Below are 19,257 nucleotides of genomic sequence, written 5' to 3'. Positions count from 1 at the left end.
GTGGTTAGAAATGTGAACACACATCAAGAGTATTTTGTATCCTGCATAGCTCCATAAATGGCCTACAAATAAATAAAAAAAGAAAATCAAGGAATTTAGTCTGACTGAGAATGAAGTTGTTGCAGCATCATCATTTTCAAGTACAAAACAGAAAAGCTTGAAATTAATCTTTTACTTTCAGTTTATTTACAGCTGCGTGCAAATGTTTGCAAATTCTGTATTTGCCAAGTGCAAGCCTAAAGTCAAAAAATACAACGCAATGCTAAAATACCCTCGGCCCCATGAGAAAAAGAAAAAAAAAAAGGAAACAGAATGTGACCTTTTCACCTATTAGAATAGGTCAAGATTAGCCATTTTGAAGGTCTGTGTCCCAAGAATGTTCCCTGTGAATTTGAAGACCCTGGCGGTAACACCAATGGACTCATCCTGAGCACAGACGGCGGATGAAGTCTTGGCAATGAATGAAAGTTTTCATTGACTATCAATGTATGACATTGAATCAACATCGCGGTGCAACATACATGATTGATATCCATCTACCCCCCCCCCCCCCCACACACACACACACACACACACTCCCCCACTCCCAAAAAGTGATTTTCCAGTCTCATTCAGTGTTTCACAGTTGTGAATTTTGCACTGTCTCGGGGTCTGTGACTCAGGTGAGAGGCCCGTTTCAGCAGAATTCCGACTCGTGAAGTATGGACAACAAGACATCGGGGCACAGCAGAAAATTGCCTGACAACACTAACTTCATATAGCTACAAGTATAAGACCAAACCACTCTCACACCAGTTCGTGGGACTGGGTTACGTACATTAATCTGTGGGTTGTGAAGGGGGTAAGAAAATGGGGTGTTTTTCGTAATGGAGGCACAAATTAATTTCATGATGGGGGGCACAAAATGTGGGGTGAAAAGGGGAGGTCTGGAGAGGTCTGCTTGGGGAGTATACACAGTTATGCTATGGTTATGGTTAGCCCCTTAACGCCTATTGTCGCATATATGCTACAATATTTGACTCAAATATGCAACATAACAAATTGACCAGTATGCCTGTTGTCGCAAATTTGCAACATACCATTATTATTATTATAACATTATAACATAAAGTCATTACCAAAATACCAAAATTACTATTTATTTTTTGTGCAAAAGTGAAATTAATAATCTCAACATTATTTACCATCTACCTAAAGGCAAAAACACACACAAAACATTTTTTTATATACAGCTATATAAATTCAGGCATTAAGGGGTTAAAGTTAGGAGAAGAGGAAGGTTATAAATAGCAAAATAAAAAAAACTGTGTCACAAAAAAAAAAAAAGTGAGACCAAGCTGTATAAGACAATACAAGTATAGTTGTCAGTTTACATTAACTGGAAGTAAATGACAGTTATCCAGGTTCATTGGCAGTATACCTCTTTTAAACTAAAAACAAGTAAAAATTGTGCCAATTGAAATATATAGATCAGTTGAGGCTCAAGATAGCAACAACCACCACTGGTACCGCTGTCCAGCAGGAAACTGGCAGAAATGATCCTACAGTTGGGAGTAGTATGAGAGTGGGAGGGGGGAAAGCATGTCCAGAGGCAGCAGGTGATGTTCATTTTGTAGGGTTAAGGTGCTCAGATCAAGTGTTTCATCATCTTATTGAAAAGAACACCCAAAAAACTACTAGGAACCAAAATTTAGTGATTTGTTCCAAAAGTGCACAATTGATCCAATATTTTGACTTAATCTACAAGATGAGAGGTGGAGATATGCACTGGAAAGAAGGTGAATGAAAGTCAGTAGGAGCAAGATATAGTACAGATGTATGAATGAGACTGAGTGCATTGGAATGGTAAGTTTTTGAGGAGTAGACGTGGTGAAAGTAGATGAGTTTAAATACTTTAGGTCAGAGTAATGGAGAGTGTGCTGGAGAGTGTGGTAGAGAGGTGAAGGGAGTGCAGGCAGGATGGAGACCAGCCATGTTGTGGTGGTGCTAACAAAAAGGCAGGAAGTGGAGCAGGAGATGGCAGAGGTAAAAACCCTATGATTTTCCTCAGGAGTAACAAGGATGGACAGAATGAAGATTATCCCATCAGAGGGGCAGCAAAGGGAGGACAGTTTGAAGACAAAGTGGCAGAGGTGAGTGTGAGATGGTTTGGACATGTACAGAGAAGGGTAGGGTATATCAGGAAAAGGATGGTGAAGATGGAGACAAAAGGCAGGAGGAGGTTCATGGATGTGGTGAAGGAGAACATGCAGGTGGTTGATGCGACAGAAAAATCGGCTGTAGTGGCCCCAAATATTGTCTCTTTAGACAAAAAAAATATTTTTTTTTATATTAAAGTGAAAAACATTTACAACATGATCAAAATAAAATCAAAATTTAAACCCCACAATGCTGGTTTCCATAAGTGCTCACCTACTTTAACCCCCAAGGTTCGAGAAACATAAAAAACCCATAAAAAAAAAAAATAATAATATTGTTTATTCTTTAGACATATATATATATATATATATATATATATATATATATATATATATATATATATATATATATATATATATATATATTACATTAAAGTAAAAAACATTTACAACATGATCAAAATAAAATCAAAATTTAAACCCCACAATGCTGGTTTCCATAAGTGCTCACCTACTTTAACCCCCAAGGTTCGAGAAACATAAAAAACCCATAAAAAAAAATAATAATAATATTGTTTATTCTTTAGACATACATATACATATATATATATATATATATACATATATATATATTACATTAAAGTAAAAAACATTTACAACATGATCAAAATAAAATCAAAATTTAAACCCCACAATACTGGTTTCCATGAGTGCTCACCTTCTTTAACCCTCTGGACTCCAGAAACATAAAAACAGGAAGGCCATGGACCCCAGCGGGTTAATAATTAACTAAATAATCACTTTAACAGTGAAGTGGCAGATAATCCAAGGGATGGATCCAATAACATTTCAAATTCTCTGAAAATCTCCCAATTACCTGCATTCTATTTAATATAAAGAAATATAAAGAGTGTTGCACAATATTTTCTTCTTTTATAACAAGCAGAGAATTGTTCTTACTATGAGGTTCGAGAACATCATTTTTAATATCTTTTCTATAAAGAAGGGTGATTTTCTTTCATCACATATGATAAAAAAAGAAAAATTATTTACGAGGTGTAAGTATACCTCTAATTTAATTACAATGAAAAGATTCTTTTCAGTGTGTTTGCATGCCTGATGGTATCTGAGTCTGTTTCCCGCTCACATTACAGCAAATTTAATGCAGCACACTTTATCTGAGACAGCCTTACACTCCAAACCCAAATGTTCAAATTAATTAAAAAGATTAAGTTGTGTAAACTCAAAGTTTTAAGAAAAAGTTTGACTTACTTAAATATTTCAAGTTTGTGTAACATGGTCTTGCTTTTTGAGTAAATTAAACTCAGAATTTTTGATTGACTTGAACTAATTGTATATTAAGTAAGCAAAACTTCAAAGTATAACTTAAGCACAACTTAAAAGAATTACGTAATTATATATGAAAATATTTGAGGTGACATAGTGAACACTTTACCAGGCAGGGGTGGTGGCCAAATGGTTAGTGGGCTTGGTTTTGGTGCACAAGGTTCCTGGTTCAAACCCCACCCCCTACCACATTTCTCTATGTAATGTGGAGGTGTGTCAGGAAGGGTATCCCATGTAAAACTTGTGTCCTGAGTGAAAAACAAGGGAGCAGCTGAAGGGACTTACTTTTACTTAATGAACACTTTAATTTAATTGTAATCATGAGGTACAAGTAGCATATAATCAAAACTTTTAAGTTCTGGGAACAACTGACTTTAAGTTTATAAACTCAAAAACATTATGGAAACTGAGTACCTCAGTATTTTTGAGTTCTGCTAACTTGTACGGGCATATTTAGGAACATCATCCTGTGCGGTTATTTACTTTGAGGGTCCAGACTCGGGGGTGTGATGAAGCACCTTCCTGTCACATAAAGCCTGACACGAGGATGTGGCCAAACAAGGCTGTACTTTTCTCCTTTTTTCTCTTCCATTTTTCATTATGTAGCCTTTGGCTCAAAGGACTTCAGGCTGTTTATAACAGTCTGAAGAAGATGAAGTTTAGGACTCAAACTGCTTGTTGCTTTTTCTGTTTTCATATTCAGTAACACGGCTCCAAGAAATTAGTTGAGAAAAAGGGGAAACCGACAACAGACTTGTTTAAATCTTGTTTGAACATTCAAATTGTAAGACCTTCAGTACAGTAAAATGTAAATTGCTTGGTTATACAAGAGTTGTTGCCTGTTCTGAACAAACAGTCCATATCCATCCTTTGTTGTTGTTTAACTGCTATTATTTTAAACATTATGTCATTATACTTGTCAGTCTGTAATTTTTTTTTCCTTTTTAAGAAATAGCTGTTTACAGTGATTATTTCCAAAGGATGATGAGATGTGATTAAAATTTTTGCACATTAGTGTGCATTAAGCTGTTACGATGTAAAGTAATTGAGCAACACACCAATAAAATCAACCATAAATGAACAAATCAAAGTTTGTCATTTCAGTTTTTCACTCCATTACTGAATTAAAACTATTCAGAGTGACCAACAGAGGGCGCCATTAACATGTGATGTGGTGCATTTGAGGAAATAAGCTTTGGTTAACAAAAACTGCTCACACTGTCAAATTTTAGCAAGTCACCTTTCATCTGGAGACAAAAACAAAGTCCCATCAAGTTTAACACAAAGTTTACTATCATTAGACTCCATAATAAAGACAGCATAAAGACTCTATCTTGGTTTTCTATAGAGCACAGATTACAATGATAAGCACACTAGAGTTTGGACGTGTCTAACTCCTGTTTGCTATTTAGTGCAAAATCTGGGGGCAAGATAGGGTGATGGGCACTAAGGGGTTGGATTTATTAAGTAAATACATCATGGTCATATTTTGGGCATAACATGAAATTGACCAATCATCTGTCATTAACTTTAAGAGCTAGAGTGCACCACGTACATAATGCTATTTAGAATGTGAATGTAAGTGACCAGTTTTCTGGCAAGTTAGTGGCCCTGTGTGAACTTCTATGCTGACTTTTATTTCATTGCAGATGGTATGAACCCAAGCTATTTCATGTTTTCTGGGGTCAGTTTTTTTTTCCTACCCGAGGCCATCAGATATGGCCATCGGTATTGCTAAGGCTTTTCGTTCATTCGTCTTTCCATCTGTCCAGTCCTATTACTGCCAGGGTCTTCAAATTCACAGGGAACATTCTTGGGACACAGACCTTGAACAAGTTCAAAGATGGCTAACTTTGGCCTATTTTAAGAGGTATTTTAAGAGGTTAAAATGTCACATTCTGCTCCTATTTTTTTTATGGTGTGATCTTATGGACATTAGCGTGATGATATCCCAGACATTAGCATGGTGACGTCACTTTCTGGTGTCGCTAGCTGCTAACTTCACTTTGTTTTTGGCTAGAAATATACTATGAAAATGTGAGCAAGAAATAGACACTTCTAAAACCAAAAATGCTGTTTTTGTAACCTGATAACACAGCTGGAAGGATTAACAAAACATTTAACGGACGTTAGTATGGTGACGTTACAGGCTGGTAGCCAGCTTCAAACTCCGTTTCGTTTGTGTGTAAATATAACCTCTTTGTCATATGTTATGTTAAAGCTAGCAAAAACAAACACTTCTAAAACTGAAAACGCTGTTTTTCAAATCTATTAACACCTCTGAAGTGATTTAATGGATGTAAGCATGCACACTAACATCCGTTAACTCAAAGCTATCTTCCTATGCAATCAAATTTGTCCCATTAATGCCTAATTGCACAGAGGGTGATCTACAAATATTCCTTGATTTACACAACTTCCACTCTTGTCAAATGCTCATGTACACACACACACACACACACACACACACACACACACACACACACACACACACACACACACACACACACACACACACACACACACACACACACACAGATGCCATTAAAATGTAAATATTGCTTTTGATTGAGTGGTTAACAGAGAAATTAATTGAACATGTATAAATTGTACGTAAAACAAAAGGATCTTAATAAATAATTAAACAACTGCAAATTATAAAGAACATAATGTTCATACGGCCAAGAGTATTTTAGCATTGCGTTATATTTTCATATACATCCATTCCTGCATTTCAGATCTGCAATACAATACAAAAAATAAAAAAAAAGTAGGCGGCGCATTAAAGCATTTACCACTTTGTAAAGTTGCCATTCCTAAAATTCACACCTAAAATTCTTTCTGCAAACTCCTGTGCAACAGTACAGGATCACGTTCTTGCATTTTGTGTTTCAAAATTCACACATTCTTTACTGGGGACAGGTCACAGGCAGGGCAGTTCAGTATCTGTATCCTCTGCTTCCACAGCCATGCATTTGTAATGTGTGCAGAATGTGGTTTTGCATTGTCTTGCTGAAAAATGCATGGACATCCCTGAAAAATATGTCATCTTATAGGCAGCATAATGTTGCTCCAAAATCTCAATGTACTTTTCTGTATTAATGCTGCAATCACAGAATTGTAAATTCCCTTTGTAAAGGGCACTGACACAACCCCAAACCATGACAGACCCTTTGGACTTATTGCTGATAACAATCTGGATGTTCCCAATTCAGCTTTGTTTTGAAGCACATAAAGCACATGACATCGATGTCAACGCAAAAAAGGTCTCAAATTCTGACTGATCCAATGCACTTCCATTGCGTGACGATCCAACCCAGATGCCTCTGCCCAGAGAACTCAATGCTGGACAAGGCTTGCGTTTTGCACAGTTAAGTTTTAAGTGGCATTTGTGAATGTAGAGTAACTGTATTGTAGAACTTCATAACAGTTTCCCAACGTGATCCCTTGCCCATATGATTATATCAACTAGTAACTGCCTTCAGCTACTCCCTTGTTTTCACTTGAAGTCGATTTTGCACAAGTCTTACACTGGATGCCCTTCCTGACACGACTCCACATTTGAACCGGAAACCTTCCGCTCTGAAATTAAGCGCACTGACCACTTGGTCACCAACCCTTACATATGGTTATATCAACTATTGATGAATAACTGTTCTTGATGTGGTCCCATCTGCAGGATCTGAGATCACAAGAGTTCATCTTTGGCTTGCATGCTTGTCCTTTGTGCACTGAAATACCTCCAGATTTCCTTGAATCCTTTAAAGATATTTTGGACTCTGGAGGGAAAAATATGTAAATCCCTTCCAATCTTTCTTTAAGGAAGACTGTTTTTAAGCATTTCAGTCATTTTCTCATGCATGTGTTGACAAACTGAAGATCCTCTGCCCATCTTTGCTCCTCGAATCAGCTTTTCATGGATACTACATTTGCAGTAAAGTATGATTATAATCACTTGTTGACATCACCTGTTTGAAATAACATCATTAGTAATCATTTTTTTCCTCATTGTTGGCCCTAATTTGCCCCATCCCATTTTTAAAAAAATGTGTTACAGGTCTGAAATGAAGGAATCGATGTGTATTAACAAATGAAATGAAGCTGACCATACAATGCATGAAATATCTTGGGTTCATATAGTCTGCAATGAAATAGAAGACAAACAAAATGCGAGAATCACTGCAGGGGGATTTTATTAGCATTTTCCACACATCCCAACTTTTTCTATTTGGGGTTGCATATTTACTGATGGAAATTCAAATCAAGATAAAAATAAACACGGTTTTAAAATGAAGGGAATTTATTTTGTACCTGTGCATATAAAACTGGGGCTGCCTCCATGGATGAGATCATCATTGTCTGGCAGGAAGAAGGGGCATCGCTGCTGCACCTCCAGACAGTACTGACCACAGGGGATTCGATTCTTGCAGTGCATCTGTGGGGTCTGGAAGTACTGAGAGCACAGCCACAGCTTGTAAACCATCTGAGAAGGAAATGGGGGGGGGGGGGGGGGGCAGAAAGATGGGGTGCATGAGTTAATTTTTTATGACGTATATAAGACTTTTAAAGCAGTTTCTGCTGAAATGACATGTAGTAACTAAATGTAAGGGGTTATTACTCATGAGCATGTGATAAAAGCGTCATTTCATTTATACCGACAGAAAGCCTGTTAAAATTTAAACAAAATTAGATGGCCTGAAGTCAAGACATTTCCAGGTTCAGCAATCATGATAAAAACACCAAAATATTCAAGTGACCACATTTATTTCAAAACTGTTATTTCAGGAAGGCAACAAGGCAACTTTTTTGATTAATGTTTAGGATATTGCTCAATATGAACACTTTCATTTAAGCCTTTGCCAGCGTGATGAGTGAAGCTGTGCGCATTGCTCACAGAGCTGCACGTTCCTCCTAGCACAGACACTGCAGACTGTTGCACTCCCCACTCAAGTCAGTTTTCACCCTGATCCAATGAAACTGCTCATCGCTTGCTCAAAAACGGTCAACAATTTATATTACATTTTAATTTTAGCCTGGCATCAAAATAACTGAGCAGCAGTGGCGGCTGGTGAAAAACAGTCTTGGTGGGGCTGCTGTGCCAATAGATTCCCTTGCCTTGTCCAGTACAGGCATTCAAGTGAACAGTCAGAAAATTACTACAATTCCACAATAATCATTTCATGTCCTTCTCAAAATCAGCAGTTTTACAGATAAAGTTAACCATTTACAGCTATATTAGGCCCCATTTCTACTTTGGAAAGGAACAGTATCAAATACAACACTCAAGTTCTTGAGCAAAGAACATTTCACCATTTGACACCAATTACACACATAGTACACCAAACTGTACTGCACTGCCATTATCTTCAGACAAACAGATCCTGGGGTTCACAATGACACCCCCTTAACAAAATAGAAAATATCACCAAATTTACACTCTTTAAAAACATGGAAAAATTCTTCAATTGACAAAAGAACATTATGTACATATTACAATGTTCATACCACTTTCCGAGAGAGAGAGAGAGAGAGAGAGAGAGAGAGAGAGAGAGAGAGAGTGAGTGTGTGTGTGTGTGACAGTGAGAGTGTTAGAGAGAGAGAGACAGTGTTAGAGAGAGTGTGTGTGAGTATGTGTGTGTGTGAGAGAGAGAGAAAATTAAGGTAATATTTTGGATGAACATTACTGAGTGGATTGGAGGCAAACTAAAGAAGCTTGAAAAACTTAAATTAAATAACTTGACTAACTAATAACACCAAAACCTTTAAATTAAATTGGTTAAAATTAATTAACAGTGTAGAGGACAAAGCAAATTAAGTTTACAAAACCACTTAATTAAATGTGTTGCTAAACTTGGGTTTGTCTGACTATAAGTGTCTTGTGTGTACTCAGTGGCTGAGTTAGAATTTCTTTAAAAAACACGCAAATTGCTATTTTAGGGTTTTCTTTTGTTTAGTTTTTAAACTGAGCAAATCATTTGTTTTAGAGTGTGGAATACTCCAAAGAATATTTCACTTCTGTGAACTGATCCTCATAACGTGTAAAGTGAAATCAAAATACCAGCAAGGCTGCAGCTTTGAACACTGTTACAAACAGCCCCGGCCTCCCCTATTACCATTATAACTGGTCTGCTGTCCCAATAAAGATCACAGCTTTGAGCCCCTAAAACAAATAAAAAAAACATCACTCATTCGTTTTATCTTCAATTTTCAATTTTCTCGTTTCCACACCAGGAGCAACATTCGGGAATAAATCCGAGCAGCTCGTCAGCTCACCTGAAGAGGTGGATGCGCTCCTTTCCATCCGCGCAGATCAGCAGCCTCCGTGACGTGTGCGCGCTGACAGTGAATGAAGCCTGACACGGTTTATAACGAGTCAGACAAACGTCTCTCCTCCAACCGGGATGTGCAATTATCATTAAACCACGAGAAAGATCTGATGTGCAAAAGGATCCCCGCCAAACTTTGGTGTCATTGATTTGATGAGTTTTGTCCCGTTTTAAACCTCCGAAGAGTTCTTCAACTTACTCCAGCAAAACACACAGAGACAAAATAAAAATAAATAAATATAACCTGACTGACAGCTGCAGCATCACGTATATCACTGACTGTAGTCTAACGTTCCCGCATTTTTGTAGCAAGGGTTAAAATTCCGGCACCCCAAAGCCATTAATTTTGGCAATGTTGATTTGCCAAATATTTATTAATTTTCCCTAGCAACTACATACAATTGGTTATTTCGCTGCACTTCAAGGGCGCTTTGAATGACCGCCCAAGACGAGGAATGATACGTTCTCTGCTTCTGTCCGTGGAAATGCACTGTTGAATGAGAGTCAGCTGGAGGAAGTGTTGTTTTAATCATTCATATTACATGTAGGCACATACAAGTAAGTAAAACTGACATTGATAATACTTTTTAAATATATATTATGACTTTTCCTCTCCACATCTAGGAGAGCAGCGCCCGAGCGCCCCCTATGGGCCAGCCGCCACTGCTGAGCAGCCAAATCCACATTCAAGCAGAAGTGATTTATTTCAAGATGCATTAACACTCACATGCCCTGAGTTTTGCTAAAGCTTATCCTCTATCTGCACAAATTACATTATTATTATTCACACTTTGTAGATCACAGTGTGTCCTGATGTCACTATTTTTTTTAAAGGTGTTTGAAACTACCAATCTTCAGTCCAATTTGGGTATCCTCTTTATCAAACTGGAGGTGATGGTGACGGTCTAGTGGTTAAGCGTTGGACTTCAGACCAGAGGATCCTTGGTTCAAATCCCAGCTAGAATGGAAAATCACTAAGGGCCCTTGGGTAAGGTCCTTAATCCCCTAGTTGCTCCCGGTGTGTAGTGAGCACCTTGCATGGCAGCACCATGACATCGGTGTATGAGTGTGTCTGTGTGAACGGGGGAAGCATCATTGTAAAAGCGCTTTGAGCTTCTGATGCAGATGGAAAAGTGCTATATAAATGCAGTCCATTTATCAAATTGTTTTGCCCAAAAACATATGCCTAAGCAACCACTGGTTTGACACAGCCATTCTGGTGATACCCAAGGATCCTAGTCCGACATATATGTAATAATGTGCTTGGGCTCATTTTATGTTGGAGATGGTTAGTTTTCCATAGATAATCATATTTTTTTCATTTTGCTGAGAAAAGGTGACTACAAACCATTGAGAACACGACTTTCAGGATCCATCCTCGGAACATTCTGGCATTAATGGGTTAAAGATGATTACAAAAACCATTCTGGCATACAGTACAGGCATCATTGTTTGGCCTCTGATGGTTTATGCCTCTCCAGGGATAAACAGCCAGGTGTTGATTTCTGCCAATGATTTTAGAGTGGCTGTGCCCCTCTCCTGGCACCTCTTCTTCTGCTTCTTCTTCTTGTTTTGGCTGCTCCCGTTAGGGGTCACCACAGCAGATCAATTGTTTCCATGTCACCCTGTCCTCTGTATCTTCCTCGGTCACACCAACCACCTGCATGTCCTCCATCTGCGCATCCATCAAAGCCCAGACTCTCACCTCCACCCTTCTGGTTTTCCTCTTCTACCGCTGTCTGACATGTTCTCCTCCTCTTCTTCTTCTTCGCCCAGCAATTGCCCAATTTCCGCCTGCACCATGTTGAGCACTGGCACTGGTGGCGGTCGTTGTTAACCCGTTGTTGGCAACTGAACCCCCCCCCCCCCCCCCATAAAATCGGTCCCCCTGCCTTCACTGTGCATGCATCATTTTGGAGTGTCACCAGAGTTTCACCGATTATCACCTTGTTTCTGCTTCAAACTGCACTCCAGTCATCATCTATCTCAGAGACAGATATCTGACGCTTTTGTACAACAATCATTTCCACATAAATTCGGCATTATTTCATCATAAGACAAGGGAGCGATCAGAGCGCAACAGCCACACGTCTGAGTGTGACTCTTTGAATCTGACTCTCTACACCCAAAGCGATCAAACGGAATAATGTTATAATTAACCATAAGATGACAAAGTAAAACCTTTTAAATCATTCAAAAGTCAGCGGTAAACAGAAATGAGGAAGTTTTAAGCAGAAACGAGGAGATAATCGGTGAATTGCTGCTGACGCTCTGAAATGATACATGCACAGTGAAGGCAGGGGGGACTGTTTTTTTGGGGGGAGGGGCGTTTGGTCGGTGGCACCAGTCTCGACCGATCAGTATGAAAATTTGATTTTTAGTCTGCATAGTTGGGTTGGCTTGTTTTATACCGGATGCCCTTCCTGAAGCAACACTTCTCATTTATCTGGGCTTGGAACAGACGCTCTCCTGGCACCAAATCCCCAAAAGGAATTATCTGGAAGCTGGAGAACCACTTACAGTGCATCAAGCAAGTATTCACAGCGCTTCACTTTTTCCGCATTTTGTTATGTTACAGCCGTATTCCGAATTCCCTCAAAAGTTCTACACACAATACCCCATAATGACATTGTGATTTTTTTTTTCATTTTTGCAAATTTCTATCTCTAAAATAAGAAATCACATGTACATAAGCATTCACAGCCTTTGCCATGAAGCTGAAAATTGAGTTCAGGTGCATCCTGCTTCCACTGATCATCCTTGGTACACTGCAAATTATTTGGATCTTACCAAGATTAAAAATAAAAACTTTAGGATTTGGAAGTGTTACATAATTTATCTTGTTTAAAGGGTTCATTTCTAATTTTAAGTGTTCAACGTCCTTATTTCTAGATTTAAAAAACTTAATTCTAGATAACGCCAAATGAAATTATCTGTCGATGCAGCAAGATAATTTCCCTCAGATTTAGTGTTTTTTCTTGTGTTTAGACACCCTTTTTTTTGCAGCATTCATCTTTCAGCAGGACAATAACCCTAAACACACAGCAAAGATATCAAAGGAGTGACTTCAGGACAACTCTGTGAATGTCCTTGTGTGGCCCAGCCAGAGCCCAGACCTGAATCTGACTGAACATCTCTGGAGAGATCTGAAAATGACTGTGCACCGACGCTGATGGAGCTTGAGAGGTGCTGCAAAGAGTAATGAGCAAAACTGCCCAAAGGCAGGTGCACCAAGCTTGTGGCATCATATTTAAGAAGACTTGAGTCTGTAATTGCTGCCAAAGGTGCATCAACAAAGTACTGAGCAAAGGGCGTGAATACTTATGTATGTAAATCATGTTATCATTATGGTGAGTAGGATTTTGAGGTGGGGAAAAATTTATTTACTCCATTTTGGAATAAGGCTGTAACATAACAAAATGTGGAAAAAGTGAAGCGCTGTGAATACTTTCTGGATGCCCAGTAATGAAGGTAAAAACTAAGTCTAATTAGTCCAAACATGACAGCACATCAAGCTGCACCTCACTTCCACCACCAAGCATGTTTGCTTTTGCAGCTAGTTGTTTTTGAGCAGAATTTCTGCAAAAGTTAGCATTTTAATGAAACTTGGTAGATACATTGCTTGCTGGAAGTATAAAAGCTCATTAACATTCAGCAATGATTTGGATGTGGAGCAGAACTATATATATATATATATATATATATATATATATATATATATATATATATATATATATATATATATATATATATATATATATAAATTTCTCATTACTTCAGACTGTCAGACAGGTGGCTCTTGATAGAGTGTTTCACTGAAGTGATTATGAGGAGAACAACCAAATAAATCAAGAAAACAATTTCAAGTTTTTCAGACTTGCACTTGAGTGGAATTTTAAATTGAAACGTTGAAGTCACAAAGGCTCACAGGAATGTAAGCTGCTGAAACTCTCAGCCTGATTGACAGTTCGTTTGTTGCCGAAGGCGATAATTGGTCTTTACTTTATCATCAGTTCACAAAAAAGCAAGTGATGATATTTTCTCATTAAAACCAATTCTTCATATAAATTCCATTCAAGTGTACAGCACTGTGCATGCTTTAGGCAGGTTAAACATCCCAAAACTTAAAGAAGTACTGATTTGAATGATTTGAAAATGAGGGTTGTAACACCATTACTGATAAATTTAAAGTTTGATTTTTCTGGAAATATGAATCTTTGAACATTGTGATTCTGTTTTTTTCTCTCTGTTTGAGGTGCGGCTCCATCCAGAGATGGATGTGGTGTCTGTTTCTCCAACCCTCCTGTCCTGTGCACCTGCAACATTTCCTGTATTCATTTTGTGAATTGTTTTGTAATTTCTGTCGGTAGCATGGCCCAAGCAGAGGGTCACCCCTTTGAGTCTGGTCTGTTTGAGGTTTCTTCCTCAAATCATCAGAGGGAGTTTTTCCTTACTACTGTCGCCTGTTTGCTTGCTCTAGGGGTTGGTAAGGTTAGACTTTACTTGTGTGAAGGGCCTTGAGGCAACTTTGTTGTGATTTGGCGCTATATAAATGAATATAAATTGAAATTGAATTGAACATTTCAAATTTTATGTTCTGTTGACATACTGATGTAAAAAAACAAAACAAAACAATGCACCCTTTCCCCCAAAAAGAAGGCTATTAATTTTCTCACTTTTCTTGATGTCATTACATGATGCCATTGACATTAGAGGTCTGATACATTTGTTATTCCCAGGTGACCAAAAGCCTATGCAAAATATTGTATAATTTGTGAAATATAGTGATTAATGCATTTTATATGGTGATCTCTGACTTGATGTTGACTTTAGACCTATGATCTTGACATGACCTGTTCTCTAAGAGGATGGACCATTGAGTTTATGTACCAACTTTGACAGAAATTGCTCTTTGCGTTTTGAAGATATTGTCACAGACAACAGACAAGACTCTTACAAGATTCTCTTTGCAGTGATGCTAAACATCAAATAATTCAAAATTAATTCATTTTATTTATATGGCACCAAATCACAAAACCACTCGCCCCAAGGTGCTACACATGAACAAAGCTTAAACCTTAGCAAGCACACTGGCAACAGCAATAAAGAGAAAGTCCCTCACAGAATGTTTGATTATTGGAAGGAACCTCAAGCAGACCGTGTCAACCTGACTCCAGAATAACTGCAGATGGGATGAGTTCATCAGTGAAATCACCTGGTATAGTTGGTGGTTATAAAGAAACCTGCACCCTCTTTGCCCTTTCTGGAGTCAGGTTGACACCTACAAACCCTGGAAAAAATTATGGAATCACCGGCCTCGGAGGATGTTCATTCAGTTGTTTAATTTTGTAGAAAAAAAGCAGATCACAGACATGACACAAAACTAAAGTCATTTCAAATGGCAACTTTCTGGCTTTAAGAAACACTATAAGAAATCAAGAAAAAAAAAGATTGTGGCAGTCAGTAACGGTTACTTTTTTAGACCAAGCAGAGGAAAAAAATATGGACTCACTCAATTCTGAGGAATAAATTATGGAATCACCCTGTAAATTTCCATCCCCAAACTAACACCTGCATCAAATCAGATCTGCTTGTTGACATTGACCCTATGTCATGAAATTGACCCTATGTGTCTTTTTGCAAGGAATGTTTTCACAGTTTTTGCTCTATGGCAAGATGCATTATCATCTTGAAAAATGATTTCATCATCCTTAAACATCAGAAAAGTGTCCAAAATATCAATGTAAACTTGTGCATTTATTGATGATGTAATGACAGCCATCTCCCCAGTGCCTTTACCTGACATGCAGCCCAATATCATCAATGACTGTGGAAATTTACATGTTCTCTTCAGGCAGTCATCTTTATAAATCTCATTGGAACGGCACCAAACAAAAGTTCCAGCATCATCACCTTGCCCAATGCAGATTCGAGATTCATCACTGAATATGACTTTCATCCAGTCATCCACAGTCCACGATTGCTTTTCCTTAGCCCTTTGTAACCTTGTTTTTTTCTGTTTAGGTGTTAATGATGCCTTTCGTTTAGCTTTTCTGTATGTAAATCCCATTTCCTTTAGGCGGTTTCTTACAGTTCGGTCACAGACGTTGACTCCAGTTTCCTCCCATTCGTTCCTCATTTGTTTTGTTGTGCATTTTTGATTTTTGAGACATATTGCTTTAAGTTTTCTGTCTTGATGCTTTGATGTCTTCCTTGGTCTACCAGTATGTTTGCCTTTAACAACCTTCCCATGTTGTTTGTATTTGGTCCAGAGTTTAGACACAGCTGACTGTGAACAACCAACATCTTTTGCAACACTGCGTGATGATTTACCCTCTTTTAAGAGTTTGATAATCCTCTCCTTTGTTTCAATTGACATCTCTCGTGTTGGAGCCATGATTCATGTCAGTCCACTTGGTGCAACAGCTCTCCAAGGTGTGATCACTCCTTTTTAGATGCAGACTAACAAGCAGATGTGATTTGATGCAGGTGTTAGTTTTGGGGATGAAAATTTACAGGGTGATTCCATAATTTATTCCTCAGAATTGAGTGAGTCCATATTTTTTCCTCTGCTTGGTCTAAAAAAGTAACCGTTACTGACTACCACAATCTTTTTTTCTTGATTTCTTAAGTGTTTCTTAAAGCCAGAAAGTTGCCATTTGAAATGACTTTAGTTTTGTGTCATGTCTGTGATCTGCTTTTTTTCTACAAAATTAAACAACTGAATGGACATCCTCCGAGGCCGGTGATTCCATAATTTTTGCCAGGGGTTGTATGAGTAGGGTGACCATCTGCTTTGGTCAGACTAATGAAACTAAGCAAATCAAACAAAGCAACCATATACATAAGACATCCAGGAAGTGAAGAGCAGAGTCCCAGAAAAAGGAGGAAGAATTGGCACATCAGAGATTGAACTGATTCCAAATCAGTCTTTGTATTATGTTGCCCAGATTTCACCCCAATCCTGATGCATACAACAGGTAGCTCAGTAGATAAAGAGGTAGTCTGCTGCTATGTAGACCTGGATTCAAATCCTGTCCTTGGATAAGACACAATCTACATCAGGTGTGGGCAACTTGTTCCAGAAAGGGCCAAGAGGGTGCAGGTTTTCTTTGCAGCCACTGATTCCACCAGGTGATTTCACTGATTAATATCACTTTGAGCAGATAGAATCACTGCTGGAATCAGTGGCTGCAAAGAAAACCTGCACCCTCTTGGCCCTATCTGGAAACAAGTTACCCACTCCTGATCTACACTGTGTCAGTCCACCCACCTGGAAACGGGTACCGGCATCAGTTGGGGAAGTAACCTGCGTCGGACTTGTCCCCATCCAAGGGGAATCGTAGACTCTCATCTGCTTAATACTACGGAATCCAGAGATGAGCAACGGGAAGTATTCACAGCGCTTCACTTTTTCCACATTTTGTTATGTTACAGCTTTATTCCAAAATGGAGTTGTGAATACTTTCAACTGTAAATACTTTCCGGATGCACTGTAGGACTTATTGATGCATCAGTACCCAACCCCCCACCCATCAGACATGGGGTCAAATACTTTACATTGTATTTAAATACAAATACAAATACTTTAGATTTTCGAATTCCAAATACAAATACAAATACTTTGTACTTTTTCAAATACAAATACTTTATATTTTGAGTATTTCAAATACAAATGCAGATACTTTCTATGAACTATAAACAACAAATCAACACAAAAACTGATAAACCAGTGACAATTTATTGTGAAAATAGCATGACCAAATACTATTGATAAGTAAAGGATTGAATGTTTTATCACAAATTCACCATTATAATATCACAGGCAATAATCAAACTATCACAATCTATATTCAACACGGTGTCACAGAGATTCCCAAGTTTGAAAAGTATTTGAAAAAGTATTTGTAAAAGTATTTGGAAATACTTGTGATTGGCGATGTATTTGAAATACAAATACAAATGCTTTGAATTCAAAATCAGAAAATACAAATACAAATACTCCGAAAATGTATTTAAGTATTTTCAAATACAAATACTTTTGTATTTGGCCCCATGTCTGCCACCCATCCACCGAAGGTTCTGCTCTTCAAATATTTTTCCATGTAGACTTCACATGTCTCAGTACAGAAGAGCCACAGACAGACATGATGCAACTCACACCCGCCCACTTCTGTGATACTACGTTTATCAAACTCTGGAGTGCCAAAGTCTTTTGCACAGGATTGTACATGGTCCAGACATGCTAGAATTCTCAATGTGGAAACTAATGATCTACTTTGCACATTTTTTCCCTCCATTTTTTCTTGCAACGTGGCCGCCTCACTGTGTGGCGTTATCACCTGCAGCAACGATCACGTGGTTTCTGTGAAATCACTACCGGGAATCTTACGCAAGCCAGCACCCGCTGTGAACTAATCATAACAACCAAAAAAAAAACACAACAACACATCCTTAATGATAGAAGGAGGTACAGTTTGCAGGTCTACACAATAATCAATGAGACTGAAGATAATAACCCCGCCCACAGGGCAGCTCAATGTGAGTTTGATGCTGATGGACATTACGTAAATTATGCGACCTTTGCATTCATCTAATGATGGGCGGGGGGGGGGGGGGGGGGCATACCTCGCATGTGCATGTCATACTCATTCCAATAATATGCATTCATACTTATTCCAATCTATAAACCTATAAGGAGAACAGATACTCGTGAGACCAATAAGACAGACATTACTAATCAAGCACTGCTGGTTGCAGATATTCCAGAAATGTGTTTTTGAAGTACAATAATGTCATTTCTTAATGTTTTCTTGCTGTCTCTTATGTGTCACAGAACAAATGATCATCTGATCGATATTTGGGTTTGATCACTTTTCTACACTGAGTGGCTGCTGAGATATCCTGGAAAAGGCAGCTTTTGCACAATTCTGATATATTTTCCACCCTCAAAGAGGTAGTAATGTTTACACCAGCGTTTGTCTGTTTGTTTGTTTGTTTGTTTGCAGGATAATTCAAAACGTGATGAACACAGTTCAATGAAATGTGGTGAACAGATACATAATGTTCTAGTAAAGAAGTGATTCAGTTTTGGCAGTGGTCCAGAATACATTCTGGAATTGAAATCCAGAAGCAAGTTTGGAAAACAGCAACACTGAAGTAAAACATTGTGGGAGGATGATGGTGAAATTTGGTGAGCAGATTGATAATCTTCTGGGAACTGAGCGGTTTTATTTTGAATTTGTTCCTGAACATATTTTGGATTCAGAAGACTTTTTAAGTATTCAGGAACATCCTTACATCCATTTTCTATACCTGCTTGCTCCAATTAAGGGTCACAGGGGGTGGAGCCTATCGCAGTAGTCATAGGGCGTGGCAGGGTGCATCCTGGACAGGACGGTAGCCTGTCGCAGGGTCAGACAAACACGCACGCAGACCTATGGTCA

The 19,257-nt window shown here is 38.3% G+C and overlaps 1 protein-coding gene across 1 annotated transcript in view; it reads right to left on the bottom strand.

Moving 5' to 3' along the window:
- Positions 1-19,257, bottom strand: part of LOC117524746 (transmembrane protein FAM155A) — a 285,520-nt gene that overhangs the window by 353 nt on the left and 265,910 nt on the right. The window contains exon 2 of the mRNA XM_034186566.1: positions 7,797-7,968. Within this exon, the coding sequence (XP_034042457.1) occupies positions 7,797-7,968 (172 nt within the window). The remainder of the gene's footprint in view (positions 1-7,796; positions 7,969-19,257) is intronic.

Source organism: Thalassophryne amazonica, chromosome 14 (assembly GCF_902500255.1).
Source record: "Thalassophryne amazonica chromosome 14, fThaAma1.1, whole genome shotgun sequence".
Classification (NCBI taxonomy): domain Eukaryota; kingdom Metazoa; phylum Chordata; class Actinopteri; order Batrachoidiformes; family Batrachoididae; genus Thalassophryne; species Thalassophryne amazonica.
This window is presented reverse-complemented; position numbering and strand designations above follow the sequence as displayed.